Consider the following 15,949-nt stretch of genomic DNA (forward strand, 5'->3'; position numbering starts at 1 on the left):
CCTTTAGTGACATTCTCGGGTTGGTCTGCTCTATCTTAAAGCTCTTTGATTTCGGTCTGTATGCCATTTCAGGGAACTATCAAACTCTAATTAATGCGGGTTCTCACAGCATGATACCTCGATCGCAAACATTTGTTTGCACTCTACTATTCCTGCCCTTAATAATTATCCCTACTATGCTTGTCAGGGCGTGAAAACCAGAGGGGGCCTTGCACAATTGTCGTGTCGTTTTTATTTTTTTCTCAGGCAAATTTTCTTCAAAATGCAAAGCACATGTTTCCAAGTTTTGAGTAGCCAAACATAATTCATTGTGGATCCATCCTGATCAGTATTGTGTATCCATACTACCAAGAGTTCCTGGCACATGGGCAACCTTCTTTTGGTTGACCTCTACATTTCTTATACGATGCACTTTCATATTGATGCTCAATTATGGTTTCATTGCACAACTTAGACACTATTTCCACTCTAAATTTATGCGCGGAACACTTTCCGATTGGTCCTCCCAACGCCTTTTTCTTGCTGGACCAGTCAGTTCCTTGATCGATTTCTTCAGCACCAATATCTGGGCTTCAAGCTCGGCAACCCTTGCATTTGTGTTTCCTTCCATCAAAGTGTCAGAGCTGCTCCCAGTATTTGACTCCCGCCAGACATCGATGAGCTCGCTTGTAGTAAATCCCTTCAATTTCTGCCTCTTCGTACTCTTAGCTTCAGGCTCGTAGATCAAAACCGGAAAAATCATATTTTGGAATACAACATCGACCAGATATTGTTGAGATACAAGTTGGGCCATTCTCTTCTCGGTCTCATCGCAGGCACATCTCTTTACAGGGTCTAGAGGCACCCAGTAAATGCAACTGTCCTTAGTATCGTGATTTTGGGCGCTTATAATCTCCCATTTCTGATCATTACAAATACGATAAGATACCTCTGCCCCCGCAGTAATTCCCACAATCTGGATCTGCGATTAGTCAAATCTCTTCACCACATTAATTCATCAGAAGGACTCACTGCAGTTCTAACATACTGGTCCAAGCGGTGTACGTACATGAATCTATTCCATGCATTATATTCTACACTGCCCTCTTCCCATTTAGCTGCACAATAAAATTGTTCGTTTCAAGGTTGAGGAGGTGATGAAGTGCTGCCGGTTTCCAGTCGAAGATTGTAGTTGCTATGACATTGATCAAAGACAAATCTTTCGGGAATTCAATTTGCGTGGATCTGATCTCCTTACATTTTTCGGGATGAATATCGTTTCGAGGTCTCTTGACATTGGGGAGATGAGGATGGCCTTCAGGGGCATCTGCCGGAAGATCGATGCTAATATTGAGGTTCAGGTCAATCTTTTTACAGAATCCGTCCTCCATAGTTATTCTGGGCTTTTCTTAGGCTGTATCGATGAAATGAAGTATAGAGTGTGGTGTCTTAAATGCCAAGAATAAATGAAAGAAGGGGATTAGCTTAGTGCTATCATATATTGTGTTACTAAAGGATTTTCTGGGAGAACATTTCTTCGCTCCTTAAATCTCTTGAGCTTTGTTTTGGGCAAAGAAATCAATTGTACCTAGCTTTTTCCAGGGGTAGCTTGAGATAGGCTCTTGACCTGCATATGAAAGCTAGACCGGAGCACAGCAGGATTTTCTAGGTTTACTTTGGCTGTTCTGGAGTAGTATTCGGTGGTGATAGTATGAATATACTTGACGATTCATCGATTTAATGTGCCTTTTTTTTCTGTCAATTTGTTCAGCTCCTTTTTCTTCGTGGAATAGACAAAGTCTGAGAAGATTTGAGAGAAATCCCGAGGACATGAGAACAGAACCAATCACATGCTGCAAGCAATAAATGATTTACAAAAATCGAGTGTCACTAACTGAAAACTGTTTCGACTCAGAATCGAGAGGAGAACGATCCTTCAGACTTACAAACTCAGTATTCAAGTATTCTATAGCAGTCTTCAATGTTTCGATCATTTGATAAGCAAATTCAAGCCATAAAAAAATCAGATTTGGTCGGAAGTTTTCCCTCTATGTTTTGTTTATCGTTTGCGTGCAATCCGACGATCTCCTTCCTCTACCATCTGATGTGACAGCCTAAGTTATGTGAACACACAAGATTTCTCATCTCCTCCATAGGCAAGCCATATTCAAACCCCCATTTCCATGCCAAGCCCGCCATCGTATCCTCTCAATCATCGCGCTTTCTCTTCTTCAAATAGCTTGTCAACTCCTCGACTGACTTCTGAAGTTTGTCCAGCCGACCTTGAACCTCAGACATCTCTTCCACGTATCTACTACTACCTCCGGAACCAAATTCACTTTCTTGAACCTTTTCAGAAACTTCGGTGATACGGCCCACATTTGAGACGGTTTGTGTCTTGCGTCTGGAATATTTTGGAGCCCCGGCTCCTTTTTCAAGCCCATAGTCTCGGTGGTAGCCTATTTGCATGTTCTTCTTGTCTTCGAAAGCTGACTCGCGGAAGATCACTCTTGCTAATTTATGGTCGTGTGCTTTGCAAAGATCTGGAGAGCTGGTATATAGGTAATATTTCTCATCATGACTCCGATTCTGAGAGCTCACAATCTCCCATTTACCCTTATCGCAGATAGCATAATTTACTTCCAAATCAAAGAAACGACCCACATAACGAACGATCTATGATTAAGTCATCAGAGGGATATTCACAGCGCTATACATGTCTTTTCCACACATATTTTACAGGAAGCTACTCACCCTGACTCGAACAAACTGTCCTACGCGATGAATGTGTATATATTCTGGCAACAAGTCCCCGGATTCCTTGCTCTCGCTATCCACGGTTTCACTCTGATCCTCTCTACCGTTCTCAGATTCCTTGATATGCCCGTTTGCTTCCCACCAGCAATAAAACTGTCCCTCTTGAACATCGAGCAAATGACTGAGAGCCGACGGGTTGAATTCATAGAGAATAGTAGCAATTACGTCAACTGTAAACAAATCGCGTGGAATTTTGTCCTTGTCAACTCCAGCATTCCATTTGATTATGTGTGGGTGTCCCGAAGGAGTATCGGCGGGAAGGTTAACTTTGCATTTGTACTTAACGTCAAGTCGCTTGGCAGTCCCTTCTTTGATACTCGAATCGGCCATTTCTGGAGGTAGGTAGTGAGATGGAAGGAGTGTGAGTTCACGAAAGTTATTAGGAGAAGTCGGAATTATGGAAATTCAGCACTCTGAAATCTCGGTAGATGAGGAAACGAGCATTTACCAAGCTCGGGCTACGGATACCAGTCTTTGGCACGGAAAGGTGCCGAAGTAGTTTCTTATTCAAGAATACAACCACAAGGATCATGTTTGCCCGCCACCACAAAATAGTCCAACTAAAGCTTTTCATTGTGAGGCTGCAATGGATACCTTAAATTCGACGCCAAAATTTCCTTGCTTTTACTTTGCTGCAACTACACAGTATTCTCTTCTCAAAATAGGCTTAGTATGTTCTTTACCATTCCCAAATTCCTCTCCCTAGTCCCCCAAATAGTGATCGAAAACCCTTGCGTACCATCAAGCGGAAGAAGCGCAACTGTATTTCATCTAGTAACCCTTTCTTTTTTTGGTTACTTGGATCCACGGTCTCTGTGATTCCACGCTCCAAATACTCTAGCCACGCAACTGTCTGGAGATGAGGGGTTTCGAAAAACTGCCTCTAGAAAATTTGTGATCTACCTACGAACGACCGAAAAAAGTAGTCAGAATATAAGCAATCCGTGTAAACTGCATGCTCGAACTGAAAATCAATCGCCCAGTTAAAGGCATATTGAAGGGTCGGAAGCGTGCATGGACACCGCCACCATAGGCAGATACATTTCGTCGGAAACTTGCGTCCAGTATTCTCAAAGCCTTCACACCGAGATTGACTCATTCGTGGGATCCTACAGTTCTCTCTTCCTTCGGAGCGTAGAGCGACTTCCGATACCCTGATCGTTTGTATTTTGAAACCAGCACCTCGTTAATTGAGTGTGAGCCAACAAATGAAGTTTCGAGTGCAGTGAACTTGACATCCAACCAATGAGACCCCTACATATCTCGGTAAAGTGCATCCCTTCATCAAAGTTTCCAGCAAATGACATAATTCTACAAACGAAGCCTCTCCACAATGGAGAGCTTTAAGCCTCCAGTTTATCTATTGCCACATAACATGATATGATTAAGAGGATAAACTGAGGAATGATCTATTGACCAAGCGATTCATTCCATACACATTCACTCTAGCCAGTTCTAGTTCTCCAAAATTCCTATGTCTTCTGTGTGGCTATTTCTTTATACATACTTCCCCGGCAATCTAGGTAGTACTACCCTTTACTCAGTATTGTTTGCAAGTCATAGACATAAGGAAAATTCAAGTCCCTTATAAAATGCAAACAAGCTCAAAAGATGTGTAACACAGACTAAACCAACAAAAAAAGAGCATCTACCTTACTGTTGCCTAAAGATCTTCAGGGCTCAGATATGTATATTCCCGAATGAATGAGCATTGCTGCGTCAGCCGCTTTTCGTTGGTCGAATTTGCGGAAATGGAGAATAATAATCATGCAGGTCACATATCATGATACCAAATCAAAACTTGCTCGCTATCCCCAACTCTTGATTGAATACTACCAGATACTAACGAAGGTCCGCATAATGATTCTCTCTCACCCCATTCCATCCCGTAGATTACTTCCCAAGCGCATCATCTTGAATATTTCTGCTGAAGCCTGTTCATCAACCCAGTCATTCTGCTACGCCCTTTCTCTTCTTTGTTCCTTGCAGATGAGTTTGATCCGTTTTCTTGGTGGCAGTGGCATTGATTGTGGTCTCAATTTCGGTATCGCTGTGTGACTGTAAGGATACTCGCTTTGGAGCCGAGTTTTTGTTCGCCGCGCCGCCAGCAGCCTCTAATCTGTCGATGGCTATCCATATTCCATTGTGCGCAGTGATGTAACACTCGAATTTGAACTCTTTGAGACGTTCTTGGTGCCAGGGGAGGTAGCTACCCAATCTACCAGCCAATATTCGGTCACTTTTCGAAATTTGACACTTATGCCAGTTTTCTTCATCATGATCCGTAGTGCAAATCTGCTCAAAGCCCAACCCACCAGATGCCAGTAGCTGCCATCTACCATCATTATGGATGTGATAGGATAGGGCCTGTTCTTTGAATGTGACCTAGCTTAGTCTTAGTAGAAATAGTCGCGATTTGAAGGACACATACTCGCACAAAATTCCAAGATCTTTTGACGGAAAAGACCCTATGAGCAGATTCAGTCCAGTAAAATTGAGATACCCCGAGATCCAACAGCTTTAAACGTGCGGAAGGTTTCCAGAACTCAATGGCTGAGACTATGACGTCTGCAGTATTGTCGCGGCCTTTACATTCACAGGGAGTCGGGAGTCCCCATCGCTGAGTGACTTCGTTTCCCTTCACTGTCTGCACCATTATCCCTGGCTCCAAGATGGTAGGATGTCGTAACATTTTGGAATTACTGCAGTTAAGTATGTCTTCGAAGTCGTCAGAGTCGTCCATGTCAATTGCACGAATCGACTTCTTTTTCTTTGTGCTCGGCATCGGAACTTCGCAAGTAGATCATAGATTTAGCTCACAGAAGATGATGGGACTTTGCTTGATATATCTTGTTATGATAAAGAAAGGAGTCGAGTGCTAGCGGGCATGCAACTGATCAACTGACGGATCAGGATGTTTGGAAATTTTCGAGTTGACATTTTGTGATATGAATGAGCCAATATGTGATAGCCTAACTTGCTTTTCCACGGCTCACTTTGCAATTATCCCTTGAAGACTTAGGCCATGAAATGCACCGGGATCTTGCATTACATTGCACAGAAGTAGAAAATTTGGATAAACAAAATACAAAATATAAAATGAGCAATCTCTCTATACCATTGTATGCAAATACCAAAGCTAAGTCCAGTTCACAAAGGGGTATACCTCGGCGGTTCATCGTTCTTATCAAATTTCCCCTCAAACCCCTCCTCATCTAAATCAATTAATTCTTTTGAGCTAGCAATCGAGCCCGCATCATTGTTTTTTCTCGCTTTACTTCTCGATCTACAGAAAGGTAAATAACACATGAGAACACTCCAAAGACTCTCCATTTTCTCTTCTCCTGTCATGATTCGACCAGGGTGAAGTGCATTCATGATGCTTATAGCTAGAACTGCCGGGACTATTTCAAAGATGTAGAAATATACTTCATGGGTGGAGAGGGAACTCGCTGTCTTGTCTCCGATGGAGAATCGAGCGATGGAGAAGAATATCTGGATCTGTGGGGTCTGCGTTAGTACTACTGTCTAGACGATATCATTTTACGGTAAGGATAGAGGATTTACCATAATAAGACATAACACTCCGAACATTGCTCCCAGTAAGCCCTTCCACCCTGTTCCCATAACACCCCTTCGTCCTAGCCCATTCATTTCTCTCCAAAATGTCACAAGCACGCCCAAAAACATAAGAATTACCAGCATTTGCATGCCCAAGCCTCCAATGTGAACATGATCTGCATTCCTCTGTTCCCGTTCGAAATTCCTCTTTTCCATCATTGTTGCACCCACAATTTCTAGCACAAAGGCCACTCCATTCAACACTAAAAATGGGAGCGCGATGAAATGAGCACGAATACCAAGAAGAGAACGACTTGAGAGATAGTGATGTACGAGATGTCCTAGAAGAATGAAGTAATAGGCATTGATCAAGGGCGAGATAGTCGAAGCGAAGATGGAAGACATGAGTTCAAGGACGTTATCTTGTTGGTTGTAGGTTGATACAATACGGAGTATGAAGGCGGTGAGACCCCAGATGGATGCTGAAACCATGAGAAAACTATATGCCTGTGTGACATGTCAATTTCGGGTTTAAATTTTGGGATAAAGGGAGCAAATACCTTCCTGTAAAAGAATGCTTGTGTGATGTGAGCTAGAGTAAGAACTCCGAAGATGGCAGCGAAAGCTATAGCTGATGTAGAGCTAGGATAATAATCATAGAGAGCGTTGCATGTACCCGGGGGCAGATATCCATTTTTGTCCGGCGTAAGTGTTTCTATGCAGGTAGGAACTGCAAAAGATACTGTTTTGGCTGGGATAGTCACATGTGCATTTGTTACCCCCGCAATGGTAATGTAATTCGTCGTTAGAAAATAAAGTGGACTTGTGGATGCAGGTGAAGCAGTGGTAGTCGCATCACGCTGCAAAATCGTTGGAGCTGCAGTAGGGCTTGAATGTGTAGTTTTGGTACTCAGAGCGAGAGCATTGGTAACGATAAAGACTGTCGATGCTAAGACTATGAGACGAGAGAACATCATCGTCGTTGTTTGAGGCAATAGAGAATTTGTTGGTATAATCAACAGGGATAAGTGAAGATAGCTCAAAGGAAAGTCAATACAAAATATTACAGGGTATTGCAGAAAGAAAGGGAAAATGACCGGTACTAGCTAAGAAAGTTAAGATCATTGAGAAATCTAGGTTCATATATGAGAAAGGAAACAGCAATGGTCTAAGCAGGTGGTGAGATACTACAGCTCTCCTTGACGTAGGAAGTGTAGCTGACTAATTACGTATGATCTCTCATTGGTCGGGGCGTAAAAAAGATTAAATATCACATGGCATCCGTGTACGAATAGACCAATTGTGCACCCGAATAATGTGGCGAAGTAAAGGAGGTCTCGCTTACCTACTTTACCGCTTTAAAAATGGGGTCAGATGAAACGGCAACTTTGTCGCAATCCTGAAGTTCATCAGCTACTCGTAGTCTATTCAAAGTTCTCCCCTACGGATTCATAAATAACGTAAGGAGAAGGCTGTGCCGGACCTGGGGAAATGTGGATCTACAAGGCCGGCGCATTTGGCCAGGGTTATTGAGAAGCCACTGCATCAGTGCTTCGCGATTGTGTTTCGAATTCACGTGAGTGTTGTATAAAAATGCGAAATGATAATTGCCTTGATTATCCGTGATCCATATCCTGGGTATTCATATCTCGGGAACACCCCTTGTATCCAACTCCGTTCGAATGCAGACCTTTAACTATACCAAATATACACCAGGCGTAATGATAGCCACGTTAATTTTTTACCCTTTTTCTAATCATACCAGCTCCAAGCACATTGACCTGTGGGGTCGTTGTCACGGTAGGAGTGGGCTCGTGGGGCTCATCTGTGCTCGATTTCCTTTTCTTTCGCACAAGCCCTACATTAAGAGTTGTAACGCCTCCGCCACTCGTCTCATTTGTAATCTCTGTTACTTTGGTTCCTGTGACTAATTGGCCCCATGTATCGCCCATGCTTCCAGCACCGGAACGGACTTCGTTGATCCATCTTTTCGAACTCGAACTTGCTAGGTCTAGATCGGCAAAGTCTAGTCGAAGCAGCAATTCATTAATTCGATGATAATCCGTTTCGTCAACGATAACTTGACCGCGACCTTCTGGTTTCCAAGTATAGTATGCGGTACTCTCGGGTCTTTCTAACAAGTAATTTTTATTCTCAGTCTTAATGCGTGGCTGTCTGGGAACGATAAGCCCAGACAATTTTTTCTTCTTGCGTTGGGCGGAAGTCTTTGACAAATGACTAGGTTCCTTAACGACTGAAAAAACATCACTTCGCTTCGAAGGTGACTGCTGAGCTGGATTCGAGCTAGTAAACGCTGTCGTTGGAGTGGAAATGGCTGGTGTAGTGTCTGGAATAGATAGAAACGATGAGCTGAGCTCTTGATTATTGTTAGCTAATGTTGAAGTTTGGCTGCTGCCAATTACAAGACCTCCGTGATCATGTCGAACTGGTGGTGTAAAAACAATCCATATAAATCCAACAAGTCGACCGGCTGAACATTCTTGTCTATATGCCATCATCTCCCAAAATTGATCAATATTTCTCACACTCTTCCATTGTCCATTCGAATCATCCTTTCCCCTTCCTATTTCATCATCCAATTCGTCAAGAAATCTTGCTTTTGGATCGTCAGGATAATGTGGGACTAGACATCGTGGAGGAACATCGTCTGCATGTCTTGAAATTTGTCGAAGTGGGTGCCCAATGGTCCAGGAGCTCTGCGCAGTCTGTACCTTTGCTCTTGCTGGAAGATATGACCTGGTCTCGTAATTGTCCTGCCCAGGCACAATTAAAAAGCCCTTCACCGAGTCCCATTGTGATTTTCGCAAATCATTCGAGGTTTCCGTCTGCTCTATCAGGGGGTCAAGAACTCGACACCACCAGCGCACCAAGCCTCTGTCGTCCAACACATGCTTTCCACTATATTCAATGCTCCCTGGGAAGAGATATTGATCTTGAGCTCGTGCGAAAAGGGAGACAATACTTTGAATATTTTCCCTTTGATGTTGCTCGACTAAATGTTGTAAGAATGTAGCACTGATATCCCTTATGGGAGAAGGCGTTCCTTTGGGTAGATTTAGAAGGTGAAGATAACCAGTTGAATCAGCCTTTGAAACAAAAAATGTAGTATCGTATGCGGTGGAATAAATCAGGATCTCGATTGCAAAAACTAGTACTTCGAGTAATTCAGATGCATCTTGTTTAGAAGGAGTTCTAATTGAAACTGTAAGAAAATGGCTTTCGCAGTAAGTTCTATCGGGTCGACTATTCGGTGGTGCAGAATATAATGATGAGGTTTTGGTTGGAGGGGTAGATAGATGGTAGATCTTAAAAGTGACGTCTTTAGGAAGGACAGAAGCAAGTCGTTGTATGAGAACGGAAGATGCAACTGATTCTTTCGAACCAACACTCCCTTGAGTAGCCATAGCAAAACAATATTGTAAGTTATTTCATGAATTTCATGATCATAAATTAAGAGTCTAATAGCTTAAATCACTCGAGTACTTATGGAATTTTAAATGAAGTCGTTCTTTGTGAGACGCGTCGGCGAGTCGGCACAATGATGGACGCGAAACTCAATCTAGAACAAAAGAAGTTTAGCGTCTAGATAAAGTTTCCAGAAATCTTGAGCTTTCAACATCGAGGAATTATTTTGCTAGAGGAGGGGGTATTTGCACGACGATTAACCACAAATCATACATAGCAATGGCATCCAAAACTACCACCCGATCACTTCAATCCCTCACCCGGCAAGCACGTCAAAGATGCTCATGCGCGACTCCCATATCCTCCCGCTCAAATACCGTCCGACAATTTTCAATATCAGCCTCGAGATCAGATACCCAATATAATGAAGAACGAGGGGCAAGACCAAGATGGTCATACACACCACCACAGATGAAATTACCCTTCAACCCGAGAGCAAACCACGATATACCCACATGGGAAGTCAATAGCGATCCAGAAAGATTAAATCGATTTTACATCCAATTTCTTGGACGGGGAGGCGATGAAGTACTCACAGACGAAGTAAAATGGCTTGCGATTACACATAAGAGTTTTGATCAAGGAAGAAGAGGATTCAATGATCGATTGGCATATTTCGGTGCGTATCCTAATTTACGTTGCGAATGGCTGAACGTATACTGAGTCTATAATATGCAGGACGTAGGATATTGAACTTACAGACAAGTTTGGTTTTATTACAATCACCGGTTGCGACAAAAACTCAATTACCTCAGGAAACAGACGGCCAGGGAACAGAAATTGAGGAGCCATTTTCACACCCTGCTCTGGACGGTTTGCCAAACTTGACCAATGTTAAGGTGGATGATATTTTAAGCAAGGAGAGGTTGGCGAATTTGGCTACTCAGATGGGCATGCCAGATATTATTCGATGGGAACCTAGAATGGTAAGTTGGAGTGTTCTTCTACGAGACGTATCCATACGGCTACTAATTCCCTTTACAGAAGGATAATCTCGAGAAGTCTGGTCTTGAGCTCGTACTAGCCACTTCATTGTACGCTATTATTGGAGCAATCGCATTACAGAAGGGTGGTGATGCTGCAACAAGAGTGGCGCGAGAGAGAATATTGAAGCCTCTTGGTATATCATAGATGTGTATATCACATGTATGAATGATACGGATGTAGAATACATATTGTAAAATACTTACTAAAAACTCACGAGTTGTGAGTAGCATATTATTGACGGTGCATCTGTGGGAGCAGGGACACAACAGTGGGTGTACAAATTTATCACATACTTCCTCGGCCTCCAAAATTCTCAACCAATTCAATCTCCATATCATCGATCTCCAATTGTGCAATTTCGTTGTCAAATTTGCAATTGTTCTTTGCATCAAGTTGTAAATTGAAGACGGTAAAATGAACTGTCTAATCGATTAACTTCCGTGTCATTTCATGGTTGGAGCATTTACATTGAGACATGAAATTACAACCATTTTCAATAAAATGACATCAATCTCTACAATATTCCCTTTCAAGCAACCCCTCTTCGCAATTACGTCCCAAACACGATCTTAGCAGAAAGACACCCTTCAGTAAAGCTTTTCGCCATTCTCCTACCATGCCCTCAGACACATTCTCCACCCTCTTCTCATCAAACAATACACAAGTCCCCCGCACTCCTCAACCTCACCTCCCATCTTCCCAATCCTCTTCACACAAATCAACCCATCACCCAACCATCCATTCCTCAAATATAATCCCAAGCACTACTCTCCCAATATCTGAACACATAAACGTCTATGGCGCAATGGTATTGAATATGATTGAACATGGACAATCTTGTGACTCATCAGTACATTGATGCATGTCCTACTTTGTGTAGGTATTGGAATTCGTTGGGGAATGAAGAGCCCTATGGCCTGGTCTTTCGCTAGTTTTGATTCTTGTAAAAAAGAATTCCTTCTGAGGGAAGAGAGGGGAAAGAGAGGAGGGTTCTGATTGAGGAGTTTCATGGTTTTTGTGGATGCGGGTGGGGATGATGAGATGGGATGGAAGTAAGTGGGATGAGAGTGTTCTCGGAAGTGGATAGTGAGTGAATAACAGATGGAAGGGTGAATTGGCGAGATGGGAGGAGTGAATGGGCAGTTCAAGGGTTGTGGTAAGAGGAGACCAGTTGCAACTCACACAAACATCACAGTGCATCAATATCGTCGTCACACCTTGATCTTAACAAAAGCATCATCCTGCCCTCAAGGAACCCGTCCACAAGCTGTGCGAGTGATAAAGATCATGTGTGAGCCCGCTTTCCAATTATCAAAACTAGACTTACCTAGCCTTCAAACAACCTCCCATCAAGCCTTCAAAAATCCCATCTCAAATCTCGTACATGGACAGTCCAAACGCATCTGAGACATGAGACAGAATGAACCTCGCACACGAAATCCAGCCTTTCCCATGAGCTATCTCACACTTCCAAACCATAAGATATATATAATATTCCTCCCCAATTCCCCTCAATCAACTATCCATCCAAGATCAATCATCCATCATCTATACCCAGCTACCTCTTATTTCCCACCCATTATGCCATTCAAATATCAATTTCTCGATTCCTCATTTTCCATCCCCTCCAGAATCCACACAGGCAATCTACAATCCCACTCATCACATCACAATACCACACCACACCACACACAGAAAATACCGAACAGTCCATTAGCCAAACAATACACCTACCAATACCAAGACCTCCAGAACCAAGCATCTAACCAAACCTCAATACTATTGGTAGTAGTGACTACTCCAACTCCCATACAACCACAGAAGAAGAACTCTCCCCTAGCCAGCCAGCCATAAAACCCACATACACCAAACTAAACAAAGCACACTACTACACTACTACAAACCCACAACCACCATAACCAACAAGAGCCCAAGAACCCAAGAACCCAACAACCGCCAACTACCAACTGCCAACCCTCTCTTCCCTCCTGCCCCCAAGCAAGCTCCAAGCTCCAAGCTCCAACCTTCCCAACCAATCATCCCTCCCTAACTCACCCCCAAAATTCAAAAATATCAATATCCCACCCTTACCCACCCACCCTACAAACGACAGCACCATCCCCTCTCCTCATCCCCTACTCCACCTACTCCATCCATTCATCCCCTCACACACAAGTACACACATATACAGTATACAGTATGGATACAACCTTCATACATCCTCATATCTTCACATTCCCAGAATCATTCCCATTATGTATCCTCATATCTCTACCCCGCTCCTCTACCCCTCCCCCTCCCCCTATCACCAAGCGAATCAATGCCCCTCCTCCCCACTTCCCTCCCCCACACAACGTATCAAAAATCTCACTTCCAGCCCTCACCCTCACCCCGCACCCTCCAACCCCTCTATCCCTTTTCGAATTCAATATATTTTCTACGATTTTTTTGTATATGCATTTTTTTTCAAATACATTTTCACTTCACTTCACTGCATTGCACCATCTTTCAAACATCACATCAAGATAATCACAAACATCTAGGTCGAATAAAAATTGTACTTATAAGATCAACTTATTTTTTTGGTTCTTCCACTAGTAGTAGCACTAGCAGTAGCAATCGCAATGTCAAATGGCTTTCCATCTACTAAAACCTCCTCCCAAACTTCCCAAACTTCCAAACACAAATACAGACAGAACCATACATAGAAACAACACGATAAGAAGCCAATATATGCAAATATAACCACACAACCAAGTAACCCTGCAACCATTCCGTCCACCCATTGATCCATCCATATACAACCAAACAAGCCTGGAAACAAGTAATTAACTCCTCCAAGTACAATCCCAAAGTGCCCTCGCAAAAAATCATACACATGGCTCGTAAACTCATACACACTCCCTTCTCAATGATCTAACTCATTCATTTTCATCCTTCGCACTTCCACTTTCCCAAACAACGAAATCCGCTTCCGGTTTCTCCATCGGTTCTACCACTTTCTTTTGCATGAGAAACTCGATATCGATTTCCTTTCCCTTTCCCTTTCCCTTTCCAGGCGTGTAAGCCGTGGAAACCGGCTCTGGCAATGAGTTTGTGGTTTGTGGTTCTGGAACTTGATCTTCTTGCTCCAAAGGAGCTTCCTTCTCTTTCTCAGCTTCTTCTTCCTCGGCTGACACCTCAGGTTCAGGATCCGGAAGGATGATAAAAACACTCTTCTCATCACAACCTTCTGCGTAGAAATCTTCTTTCCTCATCTCTCCCAATGGAGCTCTATCAACATCAATAGCACCCTCTTCTATTTCCCTTCGTTTCTTTTGTTGCATCTTAATCCTCATTTTCATTTCTCTAATCTCCATATCATCTTTACGAGACATAGAAGAACTCGAAGCGAAAGCAGTAAGCGAAGTACGCGTTTGAGAAATATCGTCTAGAGGTGGAACATTTTCTTTGCCTCTCTCATCTCTCAATCTCGTAAGTGTTTCTTCGTCGGAGGAAATATCGAGAATGCCAGTACTATGTTCCATGAGATTGGTCGCGTGTTCCTCTTCAGTGTCTTCATGAATTTGGAAGAACCAGGATGATTTGCCTTCGGATGCATGAAGGGAAGAGGGGACTTCTTTCTGAGAGGTTTGGGCCTTCGTGCCCTTGGAAGAGAGAACTTGACGTTGACGTTGACGTGCGCCGTAAGATGGAATGGTTCCTGAAAGAGCGGCATCGATTGAGAAGCTAAGGCCGCTAGGCTTTGAGGTGGAGAATTTGGGAGGATCAACGCGGGTTATTGAACCGGAAGCACGACGGTGATTATTGAGGATTCCGACGCGCTTTCTAGTGGGTGAACGGCCTGCTGGAGCGGTAAGGGGTGTAGATTTTGGGGCTGTGGTGGTCGCTTTTGGTGTTTGAGTACGAGTTTGTAGAACCTTTCGCTGAGTGGTAGATTTGATAGGTTTGAGAGGAGAGGTAAGCGACGCTTCGGTAGGAGAGGGAGGGGCTTTGGTCAAGAAGTAGCTTGTAGGTTTTGAGTAGGTATCTTTAGTTTCCTCAACAGCCTTGGATCGCTTGGGAGATTCGAAGAATATAGGATCAACGTTTTCGGAATCATCGTCAGATTCGAATGATGTAGCTTTGCGTTTAGGCGAGGTATTGTTGGGTGATAGAGCTAGGTAGGATGTAAGTATCATGTTCATATGTAGATCATGCCAAGTAGGAAAGAACGAGAGAATTGTAGCAGTCGAGAGACAGGTACTGCTATTCCGATGAAGTGGACTTTTGGCATACCATTTTGACGATTCTTGATACTCGTGATATTCTGTAGACGAGAACTATTCAATGGAGCAAACGGTTGTCTAGTCGTTCCCATTGGCATATGTGAAGTCATGATTGCGATCTCTGATGAGACAGGGATCAATTTGGTTTTTCCGATTGTTTATCTTTCTTCAATTCTTTCCTTTTCGAATGATGTTTAGATCAATGGTTATCAATGAGTTTGAGTAAATGAGTGAAATGAAATTTTCAAGATTTGGATAGAAGTAGATAATTAACTATGATGCTGTGCTTCGAGTATTTGGTAGGAAGGATTTCAAAAAAGGTGGTGGCAGGAAAAGGAAGAAAAAGAAGCCAGTCGCGTTCGCGAAAGGAGCGAATAAAGTGGAGATGGGAATACAGTGTGTGCAGTGTGTCGGTATCGGCAAATCGAGATTCGACAGCTCCTGGCCTTGCTTGGATCGTTTCGTTATGTTTGGAAAGGTTAGATGGAAGTTATTATGTCAAGCTACTTGAGCTAGCAACAACTGAATGGCTTTTTGTGAAGAGTACAATGTACTATGAAGAGGCTCGAGAGGCAATGGAAAGTAGACAATATGCTTCCCCACACAAGCAAGAAAACTTTAACTGATATCGGAATCAAAATCACGAAGATCAAAACAATCAAGAAGATCAAAACAAGATAGATAGAGAGGGAGCACGGAAAGAGAAGAAGAGTAGGGGGAATGCAGGTCTATATTGGAAAGCCTCTCGTTTCCATTTCCCTTTTTGAATACCTGGTATATACATATGTACAGAGTATGCCTGCTTGTTCATCCATACATATCCACTCAATTCACCAATTCGACTTTCTTGC

At 43.0% G+C, this 15,949-nt stretch overlaps 6 protein-coding genes across 6 annotated transcripts; 1 reads left to right on the forward strand and 5 right to left on the reverse strand.

Annotated features, from left to right (window-relative positions):
- Nucleotides 1-457: 457 nt before the first annotated feature.
- Nucleotides 458-1,370, reverse strand: Bfra_002528 (uncharacterized protein; the record flags this gene model as incomplete). The annotated part of the gene is made up of 2 exons (XM_037332946.1): nt 458-955; nt 1,104-1,370. The coding sequence occupies 2 exons, from the start codon at nt 1,368-1,370 to the stop codon at nt 458-460; spliced, it is 765 nt and encodes a 254-aa protein (XP_037195074.1).
- Nucleotides 1,371-1,372: 2 nt separating this feature from the next.
- Nucleotides 1,373-2,178, reverse strand: Bfra_002529 (uncharacterized protein; the record flags this gene model as incomplete). Its single annotated transcript, XM_037332947.1, has 3 exons — nt 1,373-1,393; nt 1,607-1,699; nt 2,113-2,178. 3 exons carry the CDS (start codon nt 2,176-2,178, stop codon nt 1,373-1,375), a joined length of 180 nt encoding a protein of 59 aa, XP_037195075.1.
- A 9-nt stretch (nt 2,179-2,187) lies between these two features.
- Nucleotides 2,188-3,126, reverse strand: Bfra_002530 (uncharacterized protein; the record flags this gene model as incomplete). Its single annotated transcript, XM_037332948.1, has 2 exons — nt 2,188-2,655; nt 2,734-3,126. 2 exons carry the CDS (start codon nt 3,124-3,126, stop codon nt 2,188-2,190), a joined length of 861 nt encoding a protein of 286 aa, XP_037195076.1.
- Nucleotides 3,127-4,746: 1,620 nt separating this feature from the next.
- On the reverse strand, nt 4,747-9,782 carry Bfra_002531 (putative h3 k56 histone acetylation protein kat11 protein; the record flags this gene model as incomplete). The annotated part of the gene is made up of 6 exons (XM_037332949.1): nt 4,747-5,181; nt 5,228-5,498; nt 5,963-6,297; nt 6,364-6,864; nt 6,918-7,312; nt 8,120-9,782. The coding sequence occupies 6 exons, from the start codon at nt 9,780-9,782 to the stop codon at nt 4,747-4,749; spliced, it is 3,600 nt and encodes a 1,199-aa protein (XP_037195077.1).
- A 280-nt stretch (nt 9,783-10,062) lies between these two features.
- On the forward strand, nt 10,063-10,974 carry Bfra_002532 (putative rnase iii domain protein; the record flags this gene model as incomplete). The annotated part of the gene is made up of 3 exons (XM_037332950.1): nt 10,063-10,462; nt 10,522-10,769; nt 10,828-10,974. 3 exons carry the CDS (start codon nt 10,063-10,065, stop codon nt 10,972-10,974), a joined length of 795 nt encoding a protein of 264 aa, XP_037195078.1.
- A 2,777-nt stretch (nt 10,975-13,751) lies between these two features.
- Bfra_002533 (putative thymidylate kinase protein) lies at nt 13,752-15,208 on the reverse strand (the record flags this gene model as incomplete). Its single annotated transcript, XM_037332951.1, has 2 exons — nt 13,752-14,989; nt 15,109-15,208. 2 exons carry the CDS (start codon nt 15,206-15,208, stop codon nt 13,752-13,754), a joined length of 1,338 nt encoding a protein of 445 aa, XP_037195079.1.
- Between the last annotated feature and the right edge of the window lie 741 nt (nt 15,209-15,949).

The sequence above is a fragment of the Botrytis fragariae genome (assembly GCF_013461495.1).
Source record: "Botrytis fragariae strain BVB16 chromosome Unknown tig00000012, whole genome shotgun sequence".
NCBI lineage: Eukaryota > Fungi > Ascomycota > Leotiomycetes > Helotiales > Sclerotiniaceae > Botrytis > Botrytis fragariae.